Source organism: Natrix helvetica (genome assembly GCF_964273705.1).
Source record: "Natrix helvetica genome assembly, chromosome: Z".
NCBI lineage: Eukaryota > Metazoa > Chordata > Lepidosauria > Squamata > Natricidae > Natrix > Natrix helvetica.
The window spans coordinates 77398137-77424855 of record NC_138554.1 but is presented as its reverse complement, the minus strand read 5'-3'; the positions used below and the strand labels follow the sequence as shown (position 1 = coordinate 77424855).

The following is a 26719-nucleotide window of genomic DNA, read 5'->3' as shown; positions in this document are numbered from 1 at the left end:
TGCCTACACCTCTCGCAAGCTCACAGATACAGAGAGGTGATGCCACATGGGAAAAGGAGGCTTTCACGGTGAGCTGGGCACTGCTAACCTGGAGACACCTGTAGGAAGGAGGCCAGAAACTATTTGAAGTCTGGACTGAGACTGAAATCTGGAGGCTCTCAGGCCCCTGCAGAAACTATTACCCAAACAAGTCCAATGGACTGTGAGAAGCACTGCTCCCACTGTCATGTCACTGGCATCTGCTTGAATCACGAAGGATTGCTAGTGGTTAGGATGCTTCAACACTGGTTCCTTTGCAAACATTTCTTTTAGTGTTTTGAATGCCTTTTGGCAGGTTAGGTCCCACTGTAGACATTGTCCGAGGTGAGGTTTTATTCCTGGGCTCCCTATCTTTAGGAGGTCTGTCATGGGTTGGCAATCTTTGCAAAGGAGGGGATGAATTGCCTATAGAAATTCACTAAACCTAGGAAGCTTTGTAGTTGTCTGCGGGTGCAAGGAGGTTGCCAGCCTAGGACAGCTTGCACTTTGGCTGGGTCCATCTCTATTTCCTCATTTGACACTCGGTAGCACAGGTAGACTAGCTGTGCATGGTGGAATTCACATTTTGATAGCTTGACATACAGGTTGGATGCCACAAGTTTTTCCAGTACCTGTCGGAATGGGTATGTGGTCGTTCATGGTCTCTGTGTAGATGAGGATGTCAACCAGGTAGACAAGGACCCCCTTGCAGAGGTGCTTATGCAACACCTCATTTATTAACTGCATGAACACTGCAGGGGCTCCCTGCAGTCTGAAAGGTATCACTTTGAATTGGAAGCTCCCTAGGGAGCAGCTGAATGCTGTTTTCCATTCATCTCCTTCCCTGATCTCTACTCAGTGGTATGCTTCTCTGATGTCTAGTTTGGTGAAGACTTTTCCCTTGGCCATAGCATGTCTTTCATGAGCGGGAAGGGTATAGGTCGTGTACAGACATGGCATTGATTCCTCTAAAGTCCACATACAGTCTCATAGTTCCATATTTTTCTTTAAAGAGGATTGGTGCAGCGACCCATTGTTTGGCTGGCTCGATGAACCCTCGTGCTAGGTTTTTGTCTATGTATTTACGTATTTCATGCATTTCCCAGGGAGTCATGGCATACAGTTTATGTTTGGGTAGTTTTGCCCTGGGGATGATTTCGATTCTGGCGCAATCTGCCTCATCGGGGGGGGGGGGGGCAGAATGTTGCACTTGGTCTTGCTGAATACTTCTGTGAGGTCCTGATATTCCTGTGGGATCTGTTCGGTCTCTGGTATTTCGTTGAATGTGACTGCCAGTTGTTCTGGTGGGCTCTTTTGGGGGTTCCCTGCTTGGGTGCTGTTTCTGCTTGCTGGCGTAGAAGTAGTTGGGACCTCTTGTTTATCCTACATCTGTGAGTGCCCCCTTGCCACCATACGGTTGATCCCCACTTGTCTAGCCAGGAGAGTCCCAGTATGACTGCATCTGTCATTTTGGGAGCTATTATGAATCAAATGAATTACTTTCCAGTGATCCGCTAGTTCTAGTCTCACTGTCAGGTGGGTGGCATAGGCTCCCCCCATTAGGGACCCATTGACAAGGTCGAACCAAATTGTATGGGCCAGTCTCTTTGCTCTAATCCCCAGTTTCAGGACTGTGGTCAGATTGATCAAGCATCTAGTGCAGCCTGAGTCTATTAGGGCTTAAAAATCCCCTAGCTTCTTGTTTTTGGGGCTGTGAGGCTTATTGGAAAAAGGAAAGGGTGAACTGGTCCTCCCCCCATTGGGTCATTTTCGCCCTCATCGTCACTGTCATAGGATTCTGGCAACTGTTGTTTCCTGGGGTCCCCTTTCGTCTGGGGGGGACAGTGACCTCTGCAGCCTGTAGGACCTTCCGGGATGCATTGGTGGCCCATTTGAGGTCCTGTTCCAGTCATGCCCTGGGTGGTGGCTCTGGCCTTGGCATCGGGGTTGGGGTCATGGATGCAGATACCATATGACCCACCCCTGCCCACATCTGTAGCATTTCAGTGGACTTTGAGGGGGGATAGTTTCAGGGCTCACTGTGTTGCTGTCGGTCCCCATCGGCTTCAGGTCAGGTTGACCTGAAGTTTCAGGTCAGGTTGACCTGAAGTTTCAGGTCAGGTTGACCTCTCTCTTTCATGTCTGGTGGCTTTCTCATTTCATTAGCGTGCAATGCACTGTCAATTTTTATTGCTACTCAGAACCACTCATAGAGTCGGTTTGGGATATCACGGTAAGCAGTTACCTGGGCAATTTGGTTGTCCAGACATGTTCTGAAAAAATGCACTAACAGATGCTCTGGTAAAGGGGGCAGTCTTCCAATGATTCTCCTAAATTCACAGATGTGCTCTTTGATGGGGTGGCCCCCTCTGCTTTAGGTCACTATGACAATGTTAGGAGTTGACACCTCACACATCCCATTTTGGCTCCCAGGTATGTGCAGGGAGACTTGCTAGGTTGAAAATGAGAGGGAGGAGCACCTTCCCCCCATTCCTGCAGCCTTCTGGGAGCCCTGTTTTGGCTCCCAGGAGGCTGCAGTACGGCTTGCTAGGCCCAAAATGGAAAGCTGAGTATAGTACCACCCCTTTGTACCCCATTTTGGCTCCCAGGAGGCTTCAGAGAGGATTGCTAACCTTGAAATGGGGGGCACCCCCCCACACACACTTTGGCTCCCGGGAGGCTGCAGGGGGCATGGGGGGATTTAAGGGAGAATGTAAGCCTTCAAGGAAGAACGAATGAATGAAAGAATGAAAGAAATAAGGGAGAAAGAAAGAAAGAAAGAAAGAAAGAAAGAGGGAAGGAAGGGAGAAGAAAGAAAGAAAGAAAGAAAGAAAGAAAGAAAGGGAGGGAGGGAGGGAAAGGAGATTAAAGAGAAAGGAAGGAGGGAGGGAAGGAAGGAAGGAAGGAAGGAAGGAAGGAAGGAAGGAAGGAAGGAGGGAAGGGAAGGGAAGGGAAGGGAAGGGAGAAAGCGGGAAGGGAAAGTGAATGAGATAGGGAGGGAGGGTGAGAAAAAGGAGATGAAGGAAGGACCACAAATCCTGGCAGTAGACACAGCTTCAGAAGATGCTTTGAAACAGCACAGAAGTCCAGGGCTGGAAGGGACCTCGGATGTCATCCAGTCTAACCCCCTGCTCCAACAGGAGACTTTATATCATCTTGGTTATTTTGGTGCCTCAAACACAGGGGAGAAATTCCCAGAAATCCCCAGCATTGCCAACCACTCCCTCCTAGTAAAAAAAAATAGAGCAAAGACTTCATGCAGTATTAAGAAGAAGGATAGAAAAGGGGGCTGCTGTGTATTGTTTAATGGACTGCTGAATTGGCAAAATGGACGGCTAATTTTGCCATGCCCACCCAGTCACATGACAACCTGACCACACCAACCAAGCCATGCCCACAGAACCAGTAGTAAAAAATTTGAATCCAACCACTTCTAAGTATACTATGTCCACAATATTTCCCTGGTCTACTAATATAGTCACTATGTCAAAGAATGAAATAAGATTAATTTGATGTTATTTGTTTTTATCAAACCTGTGCTGACTTCTGGTTTTTACTTTACTTGTTTCTAGATGTTTGCAGATCTGTTTTCCAATGTCTTCCTGGGTATTGATGTTAGGTTGATTGGTCTGTAATTGCTTCTGTAGTTAACCCAGACAGTGTACACACAATTTGTTTTATTTTGATCCTTGGTATAATTTATACAACTCATGACAATTTTGTTGGAGAGGAGAAAAAGTGTCAACTTTGGGATGAAGACATGCCATATTTAAAAAGAAATTGCATGTATGGAGATTAATTAGTATTAAATTTAACAATCTGCCATTTCCCATATTTGTTTTTTTTTCTTTCTAGAATTGAATTTTTAAAACAGCCATCCATCTTTCTTGAACCGGTACATCAAATCTTTATGCATTGGGAAATGTTCTGGAGAAAGGCTTCTAGCTTAGAAAGTTATTATTCAAAGCAAGCTATAGAGGTGGAAGGGTTTTTTTCTTTATAAATTTTGGTTTATGCAACCTATAGAAAAATACAGAATTAAGACTTATAAAAATATTCAGCTAAAGGTAGTTTCCAAAAAATGGTTTTCAAAGCCATTTCATGTAAGCAGATGACACTCCAGTTGAAAAGTACCAGAATTGAGAATAGCAGAATGAGATTAGGGTAGAATGAGATAGAGAATAGAATGAGATTTCTGGAATTAGGCAATCTTCATCTGAATTTGTAAACTATATATTGTATGTATACAGCCCACACACTGAATAGGATACAGTGAACAGTGGATTCCTGCCTTGATACCTCAGAAATTCAAAGCCCACAAGTTTTTGAAATGAGGCTGGATAGAGTGGCGACTCTAGAGTTAGGTTTTATATCAGGGAATGAAAATTAAAAATTATAATTTGGCATATTTTCTTCATGTCCACTGATGTGATGTGGAAATATGCTAAATTAGGGATTAAAAACACAAAAATCCAAGAAGGAAACAATCACATACCATTTCTCTAAGGTGTTAAAAAACTGAATGGTTATACTTACAAAGAAATGAGTTCTACCTGGAGGCATTATCATTATTTTATTAGTCAAGGAATAGTATTTTTCAAAACCCTGCACTGAATGTTGGATACTCTTGCCAGATAATTCCCTAAGGTCAGAGACACTATTTTTGTGTGTCTTTCTGGGCCCATTTTGATATCATTTTGTGGATATCCAAAGAAAATGACTGCTGTGAGTTTGCCAGAGGGAACATAAAGTATTAGGTTCTGCCTATAAAGTATTAATTTATCTGGATGTTTTCTGCCACTCTGTTTAGCTTTTTCTTTCTACAAGATAACACAGGATGCTTCCTACGATCAAGCCTCCTTTTTCTTAGGCAAATGCATCTAAACAAAAGATCCATCATTGTAACAGAGCTTATGGGGCAGTAGTGGGTTTCAGATCCCGATGCAACTGGTATGCTGTGATGAGGCTGTGCGTCCTTGGCAGGCAGGTGTGGTCGCGCACACATGCGCATGCCACCATCCAGCAACAATCAATTGCTTGGCGGAAGTCACGTAGGCTGTGCGCTCGTGCACAATTGGCCCGTTTGCCTCAAAAAGCAGTAAGGAACACAGGTGGACAGGTGAGCCAAATGGTCCACCATTCCAGTACGGTGGCCACTGCTCCCACCTACCACCGGTATGCCTGTACCAGGCCATACCACCCAGAACCCACCACTGTTATGGGCCATTGACATGCATGAAAATATATAGACAAAATTATGTTTGTGTCTTGTTGTCACTGTCCAATACCACAGTGAAAAATGCCTTCAGTCAGGGGACTTTGCTTCAAGTTATTTTTTAAAATCATCTGTACTGTAAAGCTGGGAGTTAACTTCTACCATGAGTGCAAAAGACAGACAGCAAGAATTATCACCATCATCGTTGTTGTTATCAGCATCATGTCCTTAAAATGTTAAAGAAAGGGAGAATCCACAGTTTTCTTTTCTTGTTTCAAATATATATTTATTACCAACATTCAGGAAATAAATTAACAGGCTAGACTACTTACGTGCAAACCACGATGTAGGGTGAGCATTCTTGTCTCCTGTTTCATTTGCAACTAAAAGAGAAAATACATTCTTAGTTAAACTCCATTATCTGTACTTGAGAAATATAATACATGTCCCCTTTTCCCCAGTAGACAGAATAATAAGTAGCATGCTTAAAATAGAATCCCAAACACTTTTGCTATATCCTCTACTAAATTCGTTGAGGTATATTCTCAAGTAAATGGAAGCTATATTTAAGTTTGTTTCTCCTTTCCCAGTGCTTCTTTGTTTTCTCCTACTTATGCATCTGCTAGAAGCTTATAGAAGCTTGCAAACTTGCTTCCCTATTTGGGGATATATATATTTAATGACAAAGGAAAATTAAGCTTAGATTAAAGAGAAGTGCAGAGCCAGACACATGTCATAGCTGGAAAATCTAAATACATGATTTTGTAAAAACATAGTATCCTTGTTTCATGAAGTAATCCTCGACTCTCAGTCACAATCGGGACCAGATATTTTGTTGTTAAGCAGTACAGTGATTAAGTGAAGCATCACATGCCTGTAACCCCATTCTATTTTTTTTTGCCATGGCTGTTAAACTAATCACTGTGATTGTTAAGTGAGGAATCACATGATCATGATTTGCAATCTTCAATTCAAATTTTCCCATGAACTTTTCTTGTTGGAAGCCAATGATGATAACATGACCACAGGACACTGCAATTATTATAAACGTACAATGGTTGCCAAGCACCTGAAATTTGGTTATGTGACCATGGGGACATAGTCGTCATAGGCAGAGGTGGGTTGCTCCCAGTTCAGCCTGAATTGAGTGAACTGGTAGTAGCTGTAGTGGGAAGCTCCGGCCACCCGCCTGGATGCTTCTGAACATGCACAGAAGCATCACACATAGGGGAATGCATCCAAACCAGTAGTAAAAAAATTGGCAACCCACCACTGGTCATAAGTGCATAAGTATTGATGGTTTTGGACTTTGGACTCTGAAAATACCACAGACACCAAGAAAAGAAATAAATTAATCATAGAACAAATAAGTCTAGAGTTCTAACTCAAGGCACAAATGACCAAGCTCAAATTATTCTACTTCAGACACATTATGTGAAGACCCAATTCTTTGGAGATGTTAGAAGCAGATTGTCATGGTAGGTTCCTACCAGTTCGGACCAGTTCGGTCGAACAGGTAGTAAAAATTAGGGCTGGCTCTCCGAACTGGTAGTATCGGCAGGCTGGCCATGCCCCTGAACCAGTCCCCTGATTGCTGCTTGCATCTGTTGGACAGCAAGCTGACCAGAGCTGGAAAGTGGCTGGCTGGCAAAGAAGCCTGTCAGCTGCCTCTTTGACTGCCAGAGGATCGGAGGCTTCTTTTCCATCCTGATTCTCCAGAGTACAGTCAAAAAGAGTCCCAGAGGTCCCAGAGATGGGCTGTTTTTTGCAAAAATAGAAAGCATTTTTGCCTTCCCCAGCCCCCCACCACTTGCTGCACCCAGACCCTTTCAGTTGCTGGCTGAGGGCAGCTCCTCAGAGCAGCACGCCACCCTGATCATGTGCTCTGGAGATTAAAAAAAAAAGACAGTGAAGAGCCCCGGCCTGCCCCCCCCATCAAAAATTTTTGCCACCATTTCGGTGGTCATGGCTTGGTGAGTGGGGTCATGTGACTGAGTGTGCATGAGTGATTTTCAGGTTGGCCACTCCCACCCAGTCACATGCCCCCCTATCTAGCCATGCCCCCAAATTGGTAGTAAATTTTTTTGAAACTCACCTCTGATGTAGTTGCTAAAATTCAACAACAGCATAATCAGTCAATCATCAGCATCTGGAAATAATCTGAACACTCATAGATTTTCTGCTTCTTATGTAAGAAAAGAATAAGCTATCTCCATAATCAACTAGTGATCCAATAACCCAATTTAATTTTATACACACCTAACTTGGAAGTAATTCCTTCTGAATTCAGTGGGGCTAATTTCCAAAGAGATTGTAACAGTCTTTTTGCTTATTTTGATGTAATGAATAGAGAAAACTAAAACATCTTTTTTGTGGAGATGTTTTGATCTCTTTTATTTTAGATTCTGTTGTTTAACTTAATCACTAGAGAAAAATCATTATATAAGCTTTCTCCATAACAGTTTAGTAAGAAATCCAGTAACACTGCTTCCATCACAAGAAAATGTTTTTTTTTTTTGGTTAAAATTTTTATTGGTTTTAAAAAATTTTACAAAGGAAAAAGGGTAAAATGTTATGGAACATTTTGACAGCTACATCGTGTGGGGGAGGAGAAGCCCCCCCCCCCGGGCCTCACAACTTTTATAAAAAAGAAAAATAGAAAACTATGAACATTTACGACTTCCGGTTCCGGCGGCTGACAGCAACGGGCAGAGACTGCTCGCCCCGCGCATCCCCGGTGGGCTCCCCACCCTTGGGGGGCACAGGACGCCCCGGAGAGGCGTTCTGCCGGAGGAGCGGTGCGGCGGGAGGACCCCTGCATCAGCGGTGGCTGTCGGGGGGCTCTCGCTTCGCTCCAGGCACCGAGGAGCGCGAAGGGGAGGCACGCTGAAGTGTCTTCGCTGTGAGGCTGTCCGGAAGAAAAAAAGAAAGCTGAAGAATGCGGCGGCGATGCGGTGAGTTGTAGACTCCCTTCATACCCATCACCAACTCTAAAACTCTTCAGTTGTGTCTAATTGGAACTTTTGGTTAATTTGGAGAGGTGCCGCTGGAGGGGAGGGGGATTTCCCCCCCCCCTCGGACAAGCGGCTAGAAACAAACGTGCTCATAGCCCCAAGGGAAGGAGGAGGGGGAGAGCCAAACCAAAGAGGTCACACTCCAACTAAATGGATCTTCAGATTTAAACCTTTAGGTTTTAAGACAATGGGATCTGGAAGCCTTGGGAACTTTGAATTTTGAAAACTTTATTTGTTGCCTCAGTACCCGAAGTTGGCAGGGCAAGATGGCACACTTCCGTTGTCTTCATGAAAGGTGAACTTGACTCCACCTCTTAGCTTCAGGCTTCCGGTCTTTGTCTCCATGTTATTTGGATAATTCTCTTGTGGATTGTTTGTCTTTGAACTTTCTGGAGTGAAAAACGTCTGTTCCCTGCCAGGGTGATTAGAGAGTTCCCTTGTACCTGGTCTCTCTACCCCCCGGACTCCCTTGGCTGCTCTACCACTCTGACTGATTCTTCTCTATACTGACTGGACTCTTTATTACTAACAATGACATCTAAAAGACCACCTCCTGGAAAGTCTGGCTTTGCTGCCTCTGCCCCGACATCTGCAACCTCAAGTCCGAGCACACAATCAACATTGACAGCCTTTAAACAAGTTAAAACTATGGACTTGGAGTTTCATCAAATGTTCCAGCAAATTTGACAGGGACAAGAGGAAATAAAGAAACAATTGAAGGAGATGAAAGAAGAAATTAGAGGGAACCAGGAAAAAATTAATAAGAACTCACAGAGACTGGATCTCTTGGAGCAGGGGGCGGCTGAGATGAGGGGGGTGGTGGATGGCGTGAAAAGGGAAACAAAGAGCTTGACACCCAACAAATGAAAATAGAGTTTGAGAGAATGTCCTTTTATCTAAGGTTTCAGAATGTGATGGAGACAGATGATGAAAACATTAGGGACATCATGACAACTATCTTGGCTGAGTATACCCAGAAAGAAAAACAACAGATGGGGTGGGAAATAGACCTGGTTTATAGAGTGAACTCTGCATATGCTAGAACACACAATGTCCCCAGGGAGGTACACATTAAATTTCTTAGGAAAAGCACAAGAGATGAAATTCTGAATACACAAAGGGGACAAGCCCTGATATACAAAGATAAGGAGATAACCATACTGAAACAGATCCCCAAGAAAGTGAGGGAGAAAAGAAAATATTATTCGCAATTGGTGAATAAATTATACCAGAAGGGGGTGTGGTTTCGTTGGTTGCTGCCTGAAGGTATGTTAATATTCTGGGGGGAGACAAGGGTCAGAATTAATACACCCATAGAGGCGCAGGCCTTTATGGAAAAAAAATAAATTACTCCTAGAAAAACCAGAAGACATCCCAGTAGATGCACAAGACACGGGAGGGGCCGGAGCACTGCCAACAGGGGGAGATGGGGCGACATCAAGAAAGCTCAGATCACACAAATAAGTAAGAAAATCCACATGACATAAATTGATTGAAATTACTTATGAATTTACCACACTGACTATATGTTATTATGTAATATTTGAATGCTATGCAAATGTACACCATGAGTCTGGAGGGGGGGTATACCTACCGCAGTTTGCGGCTGCCACAATTTGTAACTTTCCCCATACCTTTTCCTTTTGTAAAACACCAAAAAACCAATAAAACTTTGTTTAAAAAAAGAAAAAGAAAACTATGAACATTTACATAGATATTAGCAGTTTTAAGTTTAACACCAAATCATCAGTGTGTTTCAATCATTTTACTTTTGTCACTTCCTTAAAAATACATTGTAACAACATTTGGAATAGTGTGTCAGGCCTGTAGTTATGTTCTTTTTAGGATCTTTGGCCTGTCACACTTTCTTATAATTTTCTATGCTGTTTCAATAGTGTAGTAGTTGGGAGGGGGGAATAGAAAGGAGTAGGATTGTAGAATGGATTGTTGACATTCTTTTGTAGAAGCCAAGGTCATCTTTTGTCTCAGCACCTCGACACCTGGCCGGAAGAAGATGGGTGTACATGCCAGCGTGGAAGATGATGATTGGAACATGTGATGGATTTGTGGGTGTGGGGAGAGATCATGAACTTTCAACTAGGTGAACTTACAGGATGTAATTCAGAGTTGAAATTTCCATAGCCGTGCTAACATGCCTGCGGAATAAATTGCACCTTAAAGGATGTTTTGCCTTGGACAATGATTTATTTCTGCATGGTATTTAGAACCCTAACATAGTGTTTCAATTCACTTTTGTGATCTGAGTCTTCTTGTTGTCTCCTCTTCCCCCCCCTCCGTCCACTGGCAGAGCCTCAGCCCCTCCCTGCTTTGTATCTTGTGTAGGATCCCCCACATCACCTAATAGAGCAGTATGTTTTTTCATGAAAGCCTCTGCTTCCACAACTGTGTTAATTCTAATTCTACTGCCCTCCCAGAAAATCAACATGCCTTCTGGTAACAGCCACCTGAACCAGATCCCATTATTATATAATTTTTTTGCTAAGAAGGTATATTTCCTTCTCTTATTTCTTACTTTCTTTGGGATCTGCTTAAGAATGGCTATTTCTTTATCCTTATATTTTAATGGCCCTCCCTTTGAGCTCCTAGAACCTCATCTCTTATGGTTTTTCTAAGAAATTTAACATGAACTTCCCTTGGGACATTATGTGTTCTTGCATAGGCTGAGTTAATCCTAAAAATCAAGTCAATATCCCACCCAAGCTGTTGTTTATCTCTGTTAATATATTCTGCTAACATTGTGGTCATAATCTCTTTAAGATCTTCATTCTCAACTTCTGGTAAATTTTGAAACCTAAGAAAAAAAGACATCCTTTCAAATTCCATTTTTATCATATGATTCTCAAATTCTATATTCCCCCTTTGGATTGTCTCCAGGCTGCTCCTCATCCCAACCGCACCCTCCTCCAATACACCTATCCGCTGCTCGTTCTGTGTAGTTTTTTGTTGTGTCTCTCTGAGCTGATCATTTAAGTCCTGCAACTGTTTTTTCATTTCATCCTGTCCCTTTAAGAGGGCCTGAAGCATCTGCTGAGTAGAGAAATCCTTTGAACTCTCTTCAGGGGCTTTTGGTTGTAGAAAAGACCCCAACTGTGACTGGTGGGCAATGGGGCTGGACGTAGAAGATGTTGGGGCCGATGAGGCCTTTCCAGGTGGTAATTTTTTTTGGACCCATCATGAAACTCGGAGATAGTTATTGTTCTATACAGGGAATGGTGTCCGTAGGAAAGCACAGCCAGTAGAGGCCACCAAACAGGCAAGTCCAAAGGAGAATAAGTTGTTTAATTCAAGACCAAAACAGATGGGTGGATCAAAACATTCCAAATCCAGGGAAACAGTTTGTTTGAAGAGGCTCCTGGAGATCTCTAAGGTGGAAATTAAATCAAGGCAAACAAAGTCTTTCAAGGGAGGAGTCTCATGCTCACAGACAAAGAGGAAAGAGGAAGTGAACCATCTTGGCTCTGCCAGCACCGGTGGTCAGGAAACAGCAAAATCAGAATTTCCACAGATAGCTTAGAGAAGAATCAATTCAACCATCCTTTCTCTCACAGTTGTAGTCAAAAGAGAGAGAGAAAAGGAAAAAAGGGTTTTCTTTTCCTTCCCCCCCCCATTAATTAAGTGAAGTGAAAGTATTTTAAACTTTTTTGAACTTTCTCTCTCTCCCTCGCAAGGGAGAGATTTTCCAAGTGCCGCTTTTCCGAGGGGGTGGAAATTCCCTCCCCCCTCCACTTTTAACTCTTTCACTGGTTGAAACAAAGTCCAGAAAAAAAAACTGCAAGACAGTCAATAAGGTTTTAAACTGTATAAGACCTGGGGGAAGCCCCCACCTCACCACGCTTCAGCTGCTGCATTCAAATTAGTCATTTCCTTCCTGGCTGTGCTCGGCAAAGCGTGCGTTGGGATTCCGCACGCTCCCTGCGCTCCACAGTTCCTGGGGCAAGGCTGGAGACCCCCCCGCAGCCACTGCCTTTCCAGGGGGTCCCAGCGAGCTGTCCCTATGGCAGGGCGCCACTCCAAGGCACCCTGTGCTCCCCTAGGATCCAGAGGAGCCCACCGAGGCAGCAAGAAGGCAGACACACGCATCTGTCGCCTTCGGCTGCCGGAAGTCGTCTCCATCACAAGAAAATGTTGTGCTCAGATGCAAAACAAACAGCAGGTTTACTTTGCAAATTACCAAGTGTGGGATTGAATTGGCTGTGCTCTTGGTCACGTACTCATGTCTGACAGGATATGTGGATTGTCTATGAGGAGCCGTGATTCTTTGAATGGTGATAATTAACTCCTTATGTGTACTTTTACATGTAACTAATTATCTTTTAGTGCTTTAGACTTTCTTGTGTATTTGAATAAATAGAGTGTGTCGGGCTTTGCCCGGGGCTACTCATCCCAAGGACAATCCTTGTGTCCGTCTCTTTCATGGGTAGCCGGGAAAATCACCACAAGTGGTGACCCCGACGTGATTGGAAAGGGAAAATCCAACGGGATTCCCCCCAATGCGTCCGCCTTCCACTCTACTTTCGCCAGGACTTGGACCAGAGCTCTCCATCAGTTTGTCGTGGGTCGACTCTGATTCTACGTGAGTATGATGGTGATCTCTCAACAGTTCAGTTAGAACACGTCAAGGAGATAAAGGAGATAACTAGGCGAAATTATTTTTATTTTCAGCTTAATGGGAAAGCAGGTCAGTTGAAAGAGAAAGAAATAAAACTGATTAAGGAGAGAAACGGCTTGGAGCTGGGAAGAAATTTCCTGACAGTTAAAAAAGTTTCATCTTTGCATTTATTGTGTGTCTAAATGATTTTACCTGTTCATTTCTTTCCTGAAGCATGTGAATCCAGACTCCATTTCTCATCTGTGATATTCCCATAATGTTTATCTGTTTAGTAACTGATGGTTTTATTTTTCAAACTCTGTCTGCAAGCTATCTCCCCCCCCCCCACGCTCCTTTACCTCTAATCCTCCAACAATGCCTTTTCTGTGGGGGAGGGAACCTTGTTATCCTGTCTTTCAGCCCTAGAAGATTGTACTCTTCAGGTGAGTATAGATTTTTTTTCCTTTTAGGGGGAAGGAGGAGAGTGTTGCCTTGTGTGTGCATGTATGAAATGAAGGAAATTCCTACTAAAGGTTTGCCTTCAACCTGAGTAAAAAAGAACCTCTGCACATTTATCTGGCCAACCTACTCGATTGGTCCTAAAGTAGAAACTTGGCTTCCAGAAGACAGCTTGGATTTAGATTTTGTCAACAAATTTGCTGATTTTCTGGCTACCATCAGATGAATCAAGGGCCCCACCCAGATGCAAACGATGTGTTAATGAAAGTCTCCATACATCTTGGATCTTTAAAAATATGCCAGTGCGTGCTGGGATATCAAGATAGAATTTGGATCTTTAAAAATTAGCCAGCGTCCGTTGGCAGATCCAACTTAATTAGAAACGAACACCCCAGGGCAGAGGCAGGCATTAACAATCTAGTGCTTAAGGAGATAGAACAGCCGGGTCACTTCAAGCAAAAGTAAGAAATTTAGCAGGTAATAAGGTAAAGCCTGTCTGAATGGAAGACCTAGGTAATTGGACTTGATTAATTTGATGTAATGTCTGTTAAGAAATTCTTAGGTGTGCATCTAGGTGTGCATCTCCCCCAGGCCTGAAAGTGTTGTTCCATGGTATTTGTGCATGTATATGCATGTGTGTTATCATTTCAAAACCTGAAGGGAGGGTGAGATCCTCTAATAAAAGACAATGAAGCTTGGTGGCTTGTGAAAAAGCAAAAAGCTTCCTGAAATACCTATGATTGTTTGGCATGAGCAAGCATGAAGGTCTGATTGCAGTATGAATGTGAGTATGTGTCCCCCATGCCCCAGGGAGTGATAAGTGAATGGATCCAGAGATCCACGTGATTGCCTGTGTGAATTCCTCCCCCCCCCCCCCCCCAATCTTCCTTCTGGGTCATTCTTTGGAGGGAAGTAGGAAAGGCGGGGAGAATGAGTGTCTGCTCATTTTTACCATGAGTGTGTGTATGAAACGCCCCAGTGATACCTGTGAATGCCTCTAAGAGCAGTTGGTCAATGGAACGGCTTGCCTCCAGGGGTTGTGAATGCCCCAACACTGGAGGTCTTTGAGAGGATGTTGAATGGTTATTTGTCTGAAATGGTATAGGGTTTCCTGCCTAGGCAGGGGGGTTGGACTAGAGGACCTCCAGGGTCCCTTCCAGCTCTACTATTGTATTGTATTGTATTGTATTGCAGATTGTTCCAGAAAAAAAGCATAACTGCATGAAATGTTACAATCTATTTTGCTCCAAATTTCTTTGTTTAAATGCACACGGAGGTATTTTGCTAATTACTTTATGGCAGCTGATGGGGAACCTTTGTTTGGGTTCGTCCGTCTGTGTCTGCCACTACTTAAAGTTTTTTATTTGATTAATTTTGTTTCTCTTTCGTGCCCTTGCCACAGTTGTAAAGATTAATGAGATTTTGAGCATTCCATTTGTGGTTTGCGTAACTTGTCAGCTTATTCTTTTAATATTTTTAAGATAAAAAGACTCCGTTTTAAAATGTCTTGCCATTATTATTTTTTAGGCAGTTGTTGAATTCATAACCTTGGGTTTGTTGTAGAAATTGGACCGATTTAATTAATATTATTTTTCCTATTCCAAAATCTTATTTTTAATTTTGTTTTCAGAATAACTTCTTTCTTCACTGTGCTTTAACTGACTATGTAGTCTGTATTTCATATCATTTGCCTGAAGTTCTTTGGCTTGCGTGTTTAATGACTTCTTTTCCTACCTCGCAATACCGTTGTTCTTGCAACACTAAAAATTGTCTGTTGCTACTTTAACTTTTCACATCTTTTTTAACAAACTTTTAAACTATATTTCTGACTTTCATTATGTGTGTCAACTTATTTTTAATTTTCTAGGTAATTTTTTTAACTACGCTTTTTCTTCAGATTTTTTTGATAATTTTTTCATCAAAATGCCTGGGGACTGGCACAATTTTGCCATATGCCACTCAACCAGGTCAAGCAAATTGTTTCATCTTGCCCCCAGTGTTTTGGGGCATCCCCCTCTGGGGACACGGAACTTAATCCCCATGATTTGGCCTCTAATCACTATGGCAAATGGATGTCACCTATGTTTCTTTTTTGGCTCCTTAGAAGTAAATTCATTTATCTAATTTTTTTGGGCCACGTTTTATTGAGAAGAAACAGCTAATCATGTTTTTTTCTCACCTTTTTTCAGCCTTTACTGCCTTGGGCAAACTTTTCTTTTTAAAGACTGATAATGGCCTGGCCTATTTTTCATTGGCCTTTTTGTAATCTTGTACTAATTGGAACATTATTTTAATTTTGGTTTTTTTTTTCCTTAATTGGTCCTTAGGGACTGTCTTCTCAAACAAATAAAAAAGGAGGGATTTTGGGTACCTAACAATTTGGTGTACCCCAATTTGGCTAATTTGGCATAGGTAACATAATAGATTTAAAAAGTTTGTTTGCCTCCCCCGCAAGGGGGACGAGGACATGCTGTGCTTGCTTCCACAGATCTTTGTGGATTCTAGCATGTGACCAGTTCTCAAATCCAGTTCCAGAGATGACCAAGATGACTTTACAGACAGCACAGTGGCCAATACAATCTTGCCAAAACAGCTGTCCAGTGATGTGAATGTTTACCTGAAGCCAATTACCTGAAACCAACCATTGAACAATATATTGGCAAAGCAGGAGACCTTGGAGATGATCTTTGGAACAATAATAATTTCGTAAAGGATGTTGCTAAGACTGCTAAAAAGTTGAATCTTACAAATTGTTGGATTTGTATGCATATGCCTGGGGATGCAAGGGGAGGGTTAACATTACATGGGTTGCCTTTTAATTTTAGTGGGTGGAAAACCTTTATGCCTGAGTTTGAGGACACATATAGTATATCAGCTAAGGTTCATTTAAAGTTGAGAGAGAGTGCTTCTATTTGTTTCCAATCATTTGGGTTGTTTTCCAATGCCATCAGCATGGGGAATTGGTCCCAATGTAATAAGACTCATATTTGGAGTTCCTCTCAGAGATGTTCTGCTATAATGAATCAGTTGACTGCCAAAAGCGGAAGTACGAAGGGCTCCACGATCTACGAAAGTAATGAGAATATGACAGTGACCGAATATTGGGCTTGTAGTTTTATGGAAACCTTAATCACCATAGCTAACTCGTCTGGAAAAGTTGCCGTGCCAAATGGCATGTGGCTCCTGTGCGGAAACGAAGGATATCGTCAACTCCCTAAGGACTGGAAAGGAATTTGTACTTTTGGTTTGGTGATTCCTGTAGTTTATGCTATTGATAAATTACCTAACACTCGACTTCGCAACAAAAGGGATAACATTGAATCTCCTCTTTCTTTGGGGGGTAATATAGACACACAATTCAGTCGAGCAATTTTACCTCCATTAGGAGTTGCTATGAATTATAGAGATTTGCATATTTTGAATAATTGGACTGTTGCCATGTTTAATGAAACCATATTAAGTGTTAAACTTATTAATCAGGAATTGAAAGAGATAAGAGAAGTTACTTTGCAAAATCGGTATGCTCTTGATATTATTTTGGCTGCTAAGGGAGGTGTGTGTGCTTTGATTCATTCTCATTGCTGTATGTATATACATGATAATTTGCCTAATATCACTAAAACAGTGCAAGTTATGGAAGATATGATCAAGAATAATCCGCTCCAAGGGACTGGTTTGGGTGCCGTAGACATATGGGGAGCCATGTGGTCCTGGTTGCCTGATGGGTCCTGGATTCGGACCATAATTTCCACCGGAATCATGGTGGTTGTAGCCCTTGTGCTGTTTTGCTGTTGTATTCAATGTATTCCGTCTTTGATGTCTGTATGTAGGAATATGGTATCTGGAAAAAGGACAATTATGTACTCAGGCAGCCAAGATGAGCTTATGAAAATCACAACATTTGCAAGTGAAGGAAATAAAAAAGAAAAGGAGGAGTTGTGGGATTGAATTGGCTGTGCTCTTGGTCACATACTCATGTCTGACAGGATATGTGGATTGTCTATGAGGAGCCGTGATTCTTTGAATGGTGATAATTAACTCCTTATGTGTACTTTTACGTGTAACTAATTATCTTTTAGTGCTTTAGACTTTCTTGTGTATTTGAATAAATAGAGTGTGTCGGGCTTTGCCCGGGGCTACTCATCCCAAGGACAATCCTTGTGTCCGTCTCTTTCATGGGTAGCCGGGAAAATCACCACAACCAAGAGCTTCATTTTTCCTTTAAAAAAACTAATCATGTGCAAACAATTCATATGCTTTTGTTCTCAGATGTTAGCATCATGGATGGAACATTATCTGACCCCATTTTAGTCTCTCTTTTGGGAAAGAAATGGATGCTGTTTTCTGGAGCCTTCAGTTTCCTTTCTAGCACTATACTGTATATTCTCAGTGTTTTTACATTGGCAAAAGTTACATTTATCTAGGAGAATCTTTAACCTACTTATGGGGGGATGTGAAATTGAGAATAATATGGAAGGCACAAATTGTGTGGTTTTAGATATGATGTAAACACCCTACTTGAGCTCCAAGATGGTGGCAGCAGAAGAAACAATATCAGATCATGGCGAGAGCAGGTCACTACAGGTCATCTCCTTGGCCCCCTTGTGGGTCTTGTCCTTGGCTCTCAAATAGAGTACATTCCCCTCATGCACCCAATGCACTTGGCACTACTGTGGGTCACTGCCACTACCAAGGCCACCAGCCGCTTGTGCAGGTTCATTAGGCCTCTCCAGTGCTGCTCGGAGCACTAGCCCTCCCCCTCAGCGGGGAAAGCCTGCTCCTCATTGGCACCATTGCTAGCCAGGCCCAGCCTTGATTGTGTGCCTCCCCCTGTCACTGCTGGGCCTGGTGAGCCTGGCGATGATGGGGATCTTGCTTTCCCCCCTCAGAGTGGCTGTCTTTTACCTGCTGGGCCTTGGTATGCTCTACCACCTTTACTCAGCCTTTATAATTGGCTGCTTCATCTCCTTCAAGCTGGGCAGTCTGCTGAGTGGCAGCAGCCACAGCCTGCAGTGCAGCCAAGGTCCATCAGGTGTGCTACAGGAACATGCTCCACATGCAGACCCTTGAGGGGGCCAAGGAGAAGATGAGCAGTGGCAATCTGCTCTCCAACAGCAAGCAAAAGCAGTGGGATGAAGCAAACGCATCCAGTGGTCTGCATCATGTGCCTTCCCCCGCCTCTGCCTGCTGCTTATGCTGCACAACACCTGCTGCTTGGAAGACCAGCCTGGTGGTGTCAGTAGGTTCTGGAGATGCAGAGTACATCAGCTGAGAGCTGAGAGGCTGGCAAGCTGTGGCTGCTGCTAGAAACCATCGCACAAGGGGTGGCAAGTGTGCAAGTCTGATAGTTTCCAGCAACTGCCCCACCCCTGCCTTGCCTCATCTCATCCTCCCATCTATCACCCCACCCCCACCCATTCACCCCAAACTCTCACCTCATCCTCCACCCACCCTGAATTCCACCACCCACCCTGAATTCCCTTCCCAACCCTGACATGCCCACAGGCACCCCCATGCGAGCGACTTTGCGCTGGCTATGCCCAGTCAGCCATGCCCACCCTGGGCATACCCCTCCTCCCTCACTGCCCACTTGAGGACAACCACAATGCTGATTAGGCCCTCAATGAAATTGAGTTTGACATCCTGCAGTAGGATTAGTATTTGAAGCTCTACAGGACTTTCTTTTAGGGTGTTTTTGTTTACCTTCTCCCTCCTTCATTTGCTTCCTTTGGAATGTGCTTCCTCTTCGTACTGCCATTTTATTCAATTTTCCCAATTATATAAACTTTTTTTTTCCCAATAAGAAGACTGCATAGCAATTTCTCAAAAATGTTTTGTCCCTGGAACAGGAATTTTTCTGAGTTTCTTTTTTGTCCCTTTCAAAGGAAGAATTTCTTGCAATTTCTCATTCTTATAGTAGTTTTAAGTGTACTCTTATAGAAAATTGTGGGTAATACATTTACTGTTATGCACTAACACCTATTCAGCCCTTTATGGTTCCTTTGCTGCCCAAGCTTGTGATGCCTCACTTTAGGATTTAATTAAGGTGAGGGAAATCAAGGAGTCTGCAGACCACTAAAGACTATACAAAGAAAGGCCAATACCCTCACAGAAATCCCAAGAACTCCTTGTATCTAAAGTGTAAGAACATCCTACTTCACACATAATAATTACATAGCAAATCTGAAAAAGCTTCAGTAGGGTTGGAGGAAAGCTCTTTAAACCAGCAGCAGGGAAGGCACTCAGAATTAAATGACTGCTACAAAGATTGGGCATCCAGACTAACTTTTTTGTGCAGGAGCAGTGTTGGAATGGAATGTTGAAATCAGGTGAGTGATTGGCCAACTTACAGGTAAAAAGAATTTTTGATTTTGCTCTTTAAAAGGGTCCTGGAGCTGAATCAGCAGCTAACTGGCTTTTGGGGAATTTTATTGAAGAAAAAGGAGGTAGCAGAGGTTAAAGCCTCAAAGAGTTTTGTCTTCTGCAGTTTGGAAGTGAAGAATTTAAATAGGGACCAGGGTCAAATGCATATAAAAAGGTTGTATAATATACTGATAGAAATGGATTTTGAAACAGAGTTAGTTAAAGATTGTATGATAAAATGGGCACAAAACTTTGAAGAACCAATAATGATGGAAACATGGGAAAAGATTTGGGTAAGGAATGTAAAATTTACACAAGGTCAAAACTTGAGAGAGAATTTCTATAAGATGTTTTATAGATGGCATTTAGATCCTAAAAAGTTAGCTTGCATGTATACAAATTTACAACCTAAATGTTGGAGATGTGACTGTGCTGACGCTACGTATTACCATATATGGTGGACTTGCAAAAAAGTTAAAGCATTTTGGATAAAAATATAGTGGATTATTCAAAATATTCTTAAAAAGAGGAGAAAGTTCACTCCCCAGCTGTTCTTATTAGGGATAATTACAGACTGTACAGTTATAGAGACTAATTTGATTCTGAATTTAACAATGGGAGCAAAATTGCTGGTGGCGCAGTACTGGAAGAAGGAAGAGTTGCCTACTACTCAAGAATGGATGATAAAAGTAGTAAATTTAGCAGAGATGGCCAAAATCTCAGCATATCTCAAGGACCATTCAGATGAGAAATACAAGTTGGAATGGAGAAGATGTATTGAATATATTCAAAATAAATATCAGACTAAGAAATTCCAATTAGCTTATGAGTGAAAGAACAAGGATTGGTATAATTTATCTAAAGTTAGCTTAACAAAAGAAGAGTTAAAGTACAAGAGGAGGAAGATGTTAAAGTTATTAGCTTATGTTAGCGTATATTGTTAAATGTTTATACCCTGTATTTTGCTCTGGGAGGTTGGAGGGGGGAGGGTTGGAGGGGGGTGGGATCGGGGTGGAGGGAGGGGAGGGGAAGGGGATAGATATATTTGTAAAATTTATTAATACTCTTTAATTAAAAAAAAGAATTGAAATAATAAAAAGAAAGAGCCCAAGGAGAAGTTCCTTTTCTCCTTATTTTATTTTAATTTTTGTGGATTTAGCTTCTGACAGCTAATGACAGTCAGCTGTTGGATTGTATTGTGGATTGGAAAGAGCCATCTACTGGCGAGAAGAAAGTACTACACCAGCTAGTGAAAGAAAGAAAACAAGAGTGCATCTTTGAAGAGTGACCTTGGCTACAGGGAAAGATACTTTTAAACCGTGAGAATCTTTATGGAGTATCTGTTTTTGTAACATTGTTTGGTTGAAACTGTTTATAACTGTGGAAGAGAAAACAACCTTCAATTTGGACTGGACTGGACTAATGCTGAAATTGAACAATAGAGTTTGGAAGACCCTAAATTTGCAATTAAATGTGGTATAACCCAAAAATTTAAAAATCTGTTAAAATAGTTAAATTTGTACTATGGAGATTTGGATGTATGATGAATTATTTGGGATGCTGAAAAATGCGTGTGAAACATTAATTGGTACAAAAAAGATAGAAAATCAGAAAGAGCATACAGAGAAAGAAATAGGAGAAGAGGGGGTAAAGGAAGGCACAAATGAAGAACAGGAAGACAATATGGAAGAAAGAAGAATTGAAAACAAAATGCAGATAGATTATTTCACTGGGATTTACAGTCACAAAGGAAAAGCAAACAAGGGGGAAGACCCCCTCAAAAAAGAAACCACCAAGCAGTAGAAGGGAGGAGAATAGGGAAAACATCAGAAAAATAAGATTAAACACCCTGAAGAAAAAATATAATAACCATAAAAATAGGAAAAAGAAAAAAAAGAAGTTAGGAGAAAGGGAGAGAAGAAAAATGATTAGAAGTGGAATTTTTGAGAGTCCAAAAGAAAAAGGTTAAAACAGGGAGGAAGGGGGAAAAATTATATTAGTAGACTAAAGGGAATAGTAACAAGATTGTTAAAGTTATGTAACTAATTAAGAAATAAAGTAACTATAGTATATTGTAAATTGTGGATACAATAATGAAAGAAATGGTCTCTATGTTAAAATTGAATTAGAGGATATATGGTGTTTACAGTAAAATAGATTAATGGAGGAAATATGAAATGAAAATTTGGTGTAACTTTGAAGGGGCAATTGAAGATATTGTTTATGTATTAAGAAAAAGTAAGTATAAAGATGATAAATAATGGAAGATAATAATTTGATAGAAAATGAAATAGTATTATGATGTAAAATAGATTATGTAAATGAGAGGATGTAAAAGAAAGGATCTGGATAACACTTCCTTTATATAAGATGTGAAAATTTGTATTAAAAAAATAAAAACCTTGACTTAAAAAAATAGAATAGAATAGAGCTGGAAGAGACCTTGGAGGTCTTCTAGTCCAGTTCCCTGCTCAAGCAGGAGAACCTATACCATCTCAGACAAGACAGTGACTGTTCAGTCTCTTCTAAAAAAAACCTCCAGTGATGGCACGCCCACAATTTCTTGAGACAAGCTGTTCCACTGGTTAATTATTCTCACTGTTAGGAAGTTTCTCCTTCATTGCTTCTCTCTTTGATTAGTTTCCAACCATTATTTCTTGCCCTGTCCTTTGGAGAATAATTTGACCTGTTCTTCTTTGTGGAAGCCCCTCAAATACTGGAATACTGCAGAGAGGGGTGTGGCCAGCATCATGGCTCTATGACATGTTCTTTGGGGCTCCCAAAAAGCGTTAATATCCTGTGTGTTTTGGGTGTCCCATTGTGGATCAGAACCATTTCGTAGGGATGGTGAGGAATGGAAGTATGTGTGATCGTGAACAGGGAAGTCACAAATTCCCTAAAGCACTGGCAATAGCCTCCACCCAATGGCTGGGAAGACAGCCATTGCACACTGTCAAAAAATTGGGGCAGTCATACAGAGAGCGGAAAGAAAGTGAGGTGGATTGTCTGGGTGAGACTGTGAGTTTGTCTTGGAGGACAGTGTTTCCTTTTATTGTGTTCCCTGACTGAAAAACTTTAAAAGAAAGAAAAAGAGATCAGCAAAAGGAGAGAGGAGGGAGCAGACTGGTGCTTCCACTCTGGTAATAGCGGCAAAAGGGCGGTGGCCCTAAAATAGATGAAATATTAAATGAATCTGAGAATTGATTGAAAGACATAAAGCAGATTGGACAGTCATTATTACTTATTTTTTTCTTGTTAACTTGGATACATTTGGAATCTTAAAACTCTGAGATTTGCTTTTGAACTTTGAAATGTTGGTTTTCATTGACTGAACACAGGGGTGAAGAAAGGGAGTAACTGACAGTGCCATCTAGTGGCATTAGGGTATATTAAATACAGCCAAAGAACAAAGAAGAAGATAAGAAATAGACTGACCCTGGATGATGTTTACAGACTTGGTAAATAGAGTGCTGACAATAATTGTCCCTTGAAAGAGGGAAACAGGACCATCTGTGTACTTATTTTTACTTTTTTTTCTTTGACATACAATTGTGCCTCTTTGGGCCTTTTCTATTTGGAGTACTTGGAACTTAATTTTTGGACACCTTTTTTTGAATCTGTTGTGGCGTTTTTTGCTTCTTTTTTTCTTTTTTCCTTGTGTTTTTTCCCCTTTTTCCCAGATTTTTGGATTATCAATGTGGATTACTTTTATCTTTTTCCTTTTAGTTTTTTTTCTCTTAACTTTTTTTATCGTAATGTTCTGGTTTTTTCTTATAGGAAAATCCTTTTTGTAATTGGTGAAACACATTTGGATTAGAGTAACAAGAACCTGAAGTTTTGGAATTGGAATTGGAATTGGAAGTTGGAAGTGAAGTCTGAATGTCTGGGGGCTGGATTCGTTTGGTTGGAGTTGGTTGCAGGATCTTCAATTTGGATTAGAGTTGTTACTTGGCATTTGGATTACAAAGATAAGTACAAAGAGCAAGATGAAGAAAATAACAGCATAGTCATCATCAGCAACAACATCTTCCAGCTCCACTACACCAAAAGCATTGAACATGACAGCACACGATAAAACCAGTATTGAATTAAAAGGTTACAGCCTATACACAAAAACCTTAAGGAAAGAATAAGTAATATAGATGAGAGAATGGGAAAAGTAGAAGAAGAATTAAAAGAAGTTAAAGAAATAATGGGGAGAAGTGAGCAAAGATTGCAGAAGGTGAAAGAGAAAGTGGTAAATAACAGAGAGAAAAAGTAGAGATGGACTATAGACTTACAACAACTGATAAAAATTAGGAAAGCATAAAAATAGCCTGGGAAATGGACAAGGATGATTATTACTTAAGATTTCAAAATATTGAAGGAGAAAAAGGAGAGACTCTAGCCAATAAAACTACAGAGATACTTTTAATTCCAACTTCTTTGTCTGTTCTCTCTATTCGGTTTCCCTAAGTATGTCATTGCAAGGCCTCTAATATATGTTTTGCAAGTGTCCCATACATTCTGTAATGATGTGTCTTACTTTCCATTTTCCTGGAAGAAATATGTCAATTCTTTTTCCATATATTGCTGGAAATTTTTTTCTTTCAATATTCTTGAATTTAAAGTCCATCTCCCCTTTTTCCTCTGGCCCTTCCAAGTCATTGTTGTTGGATTATGATCTGCTCATATGCTTATATCTATGTCTAAATTGTTCTGAGCATTAGCTCTGTTGACAACCATATCTTATCAATTCTTGACCACGATAAAGGTCTATTTGAGTAGAATGAATATTGTCTTTTGGGTGTCTTATTCTCCAAATATCTTGCAAGTTTAATTCTTCCACCATTGTGAAAAATGTTTTGGGTAGAATTTTTCTTGGCTTCTTGTTGCTCCTTCTCTTAGCTTTTTCTGTTTTTTCATATTCTTTTGATCTTTCCCCTTAGCTTCCTGGCATTTACTCTTTCCTCTTCTCTTACCAGCATTCCCTCCTGTGCTGCTATATTTTGTTCATAAAATAATTCTGCTTTCTCTAGTGTATCTAGTCTGTACCTTAGTTCATGCCAATTTATCAAAATCCCTTCTGGAACAAGCCATCTAAAACTCACCCCTTCTTTGATCAGACTCTTAGTCAAAAAGTGGTATTCCTTTCTTATTTTTCTGACCTTCCTTGGAACTTGTTTCAATGCTTCTATCTCTCTAGATTTGTATTTTATTGTGGTACTTCTTGCTGCTTGCAAATTTCATTTTTAGGTGTGTGTTTTTTTGACAAATCTTTACATGGACCTCTCTGGGCAAGTTGTTTCTCGTTACATATCTTATATATACTCTAAAAGCCTCATCCATTCCACCTAGAATATATTCCTTACTCATTTCTGTAGGCGCTGAGATAATTTCTGTGATCTTCTCTGCTAAATTCTCTCCTTTCTGCTCTTCTATGTTCTTGAGTCAAATAGAATTTGGATCTTTCTATCTCCCACAATACGTTGGCTCATTCCTGTTTTTTATCAAATGTTGTCAGCCTATAATCCATCTCCTCCACTTTTTTTCTCTATTATCTCTGCCTTTTCTTCCATCTTCTGCAGTTTTTGTTCATTTTTCCCCATCATTTCCTTGACTTCTTTCAATTCGGCTTCCACTTTGCTGATTTTCTCTTCTATTCTGTTTATGTGCTCCTTGATATCTGCATGTATGTCTTGCAACATATTTTTAGCTCCAAAATAGCTTTGTCTTGTTGTGCCTGCTGGTTTCAGTGTCACTGAACCAGGTGGGGTAGCTGTTGCAGATGCATATGATGTTATTTTCTTCATCTTGGTATTTGGATCTGACATTGTTGTATTTAATTTGTAATCAAATTTTGTAATCCAAAAAATAGATGAGTAAATTAATTGCAGTCCTATAGTCATCCACACTGGCCCAAGCACCAGCCTCCAATAAACCAAGCCCTGTTCTTGGGCCCCATCTTCAGGTTCTTACTACCTTAATCCAATCACTTTTTAATGGCCACATAGAGTAACAAAGGAAAAAAATTAGGAAACAAGGGGAAGAAAAATAGACACATAAAAATAATGATCAAAAGGCACTCATCTCCCCCCCCAAAAAAAAATGGGGGAGAGAAAAAACCCACAAAATTAATTCCATGATGGTAATCCACACCTCATTGCAAGAGGTAAAAAAGAGAGAGATAAAAAGATAAAAGTTGGGTAGGAAAAAATGACCCAAAGTAACCAAATAAACAAAGAGGGGGGAAAAGGAAACCTTTGGTATGAGTTGTCTGGGTTATCCAAATTTCTTTCTCCCCCCCCCCCCTTAGGCAGAAGGGAGAGGAACACACTAACAAGACGGAAGTCTCAACAGCCCATTATAATGTAGCAAGGGAAGGCAAGGCAATGTTTACACAGCTGGTCTTATTTCTTTCTTCTAGAGGACTTTTATCAGTTCGTTATTATCCACAATGTTTCAAGATCAATTTTTCTTAGGCAGTTTTTACTAGGTACTGTTTGTTACTAGACAACAATGCAGATAATTAATTCAACTTTTTTTTTTAAGTTTCTGGCTTCAGAAGCAATTCTAAGCAATTCTCAAATATGATGGAACTGCAAAAACATAAATTGAACCTGATAGAAAATGAGGACTTGGCAAATAAAATAAAATCGGCAAAACAAAACTTCTTTAAAAATGCAAATAAACCAGGATGTTGGCTGGCTTACAAGATGAAAAAGGAAAGAGAAAAAAGCCTGATAAGTAAACTGGTGGGTGAAGAAGGGAATATACAACATTTAAATGAAAAAAGAGAACAATAATTGAGAATTTCTACAATAACTTGTATCAGCATGAGAGAGTTCCAGAAGGGAAAATAAGACAATATTTAGAGAAAACTAGAATAACCAAAATCCCAGAGAAATTTAAGAAGGCCCTAGAAGAAATAATTACAATGATGGAGGTAACAGAAGGCATCAAAAAGCAAAAGAAAACACCAGGACCAGATGGATTACTGGCAGAACTGTACCAAGCACTACAAGAAGTATTAAGCAATGTAATGTTGGAACTATTCAATGG

The 26719-nt window shown here is 40.9% G+C and overlaps 1 protein-coding gene across 1 annotated transcript in view; it reads right to left on the bottom strand.

Annotated features, from left to right (window-relative positions):
• Nucleotides 1-26719, bottom strand: part of PDE1C (phosphodiesterase 1C) — a gene marked incomplete at its 3' end in the record, with an annotated part of 555036 nt that overhangs the window by 416805 nt on the left and 111512 nt on the right. Inside the window, exon 2 of the mRNA XM_081971280.1 lies at nt 5566-5616. Within this exon, the coding sequence (XP_081827406.1) occupies nt 5566-5616 (51 nt within the window). The remainder of the gene's footprint in view (nt 1-5565; nt 5617-26719) is intronic.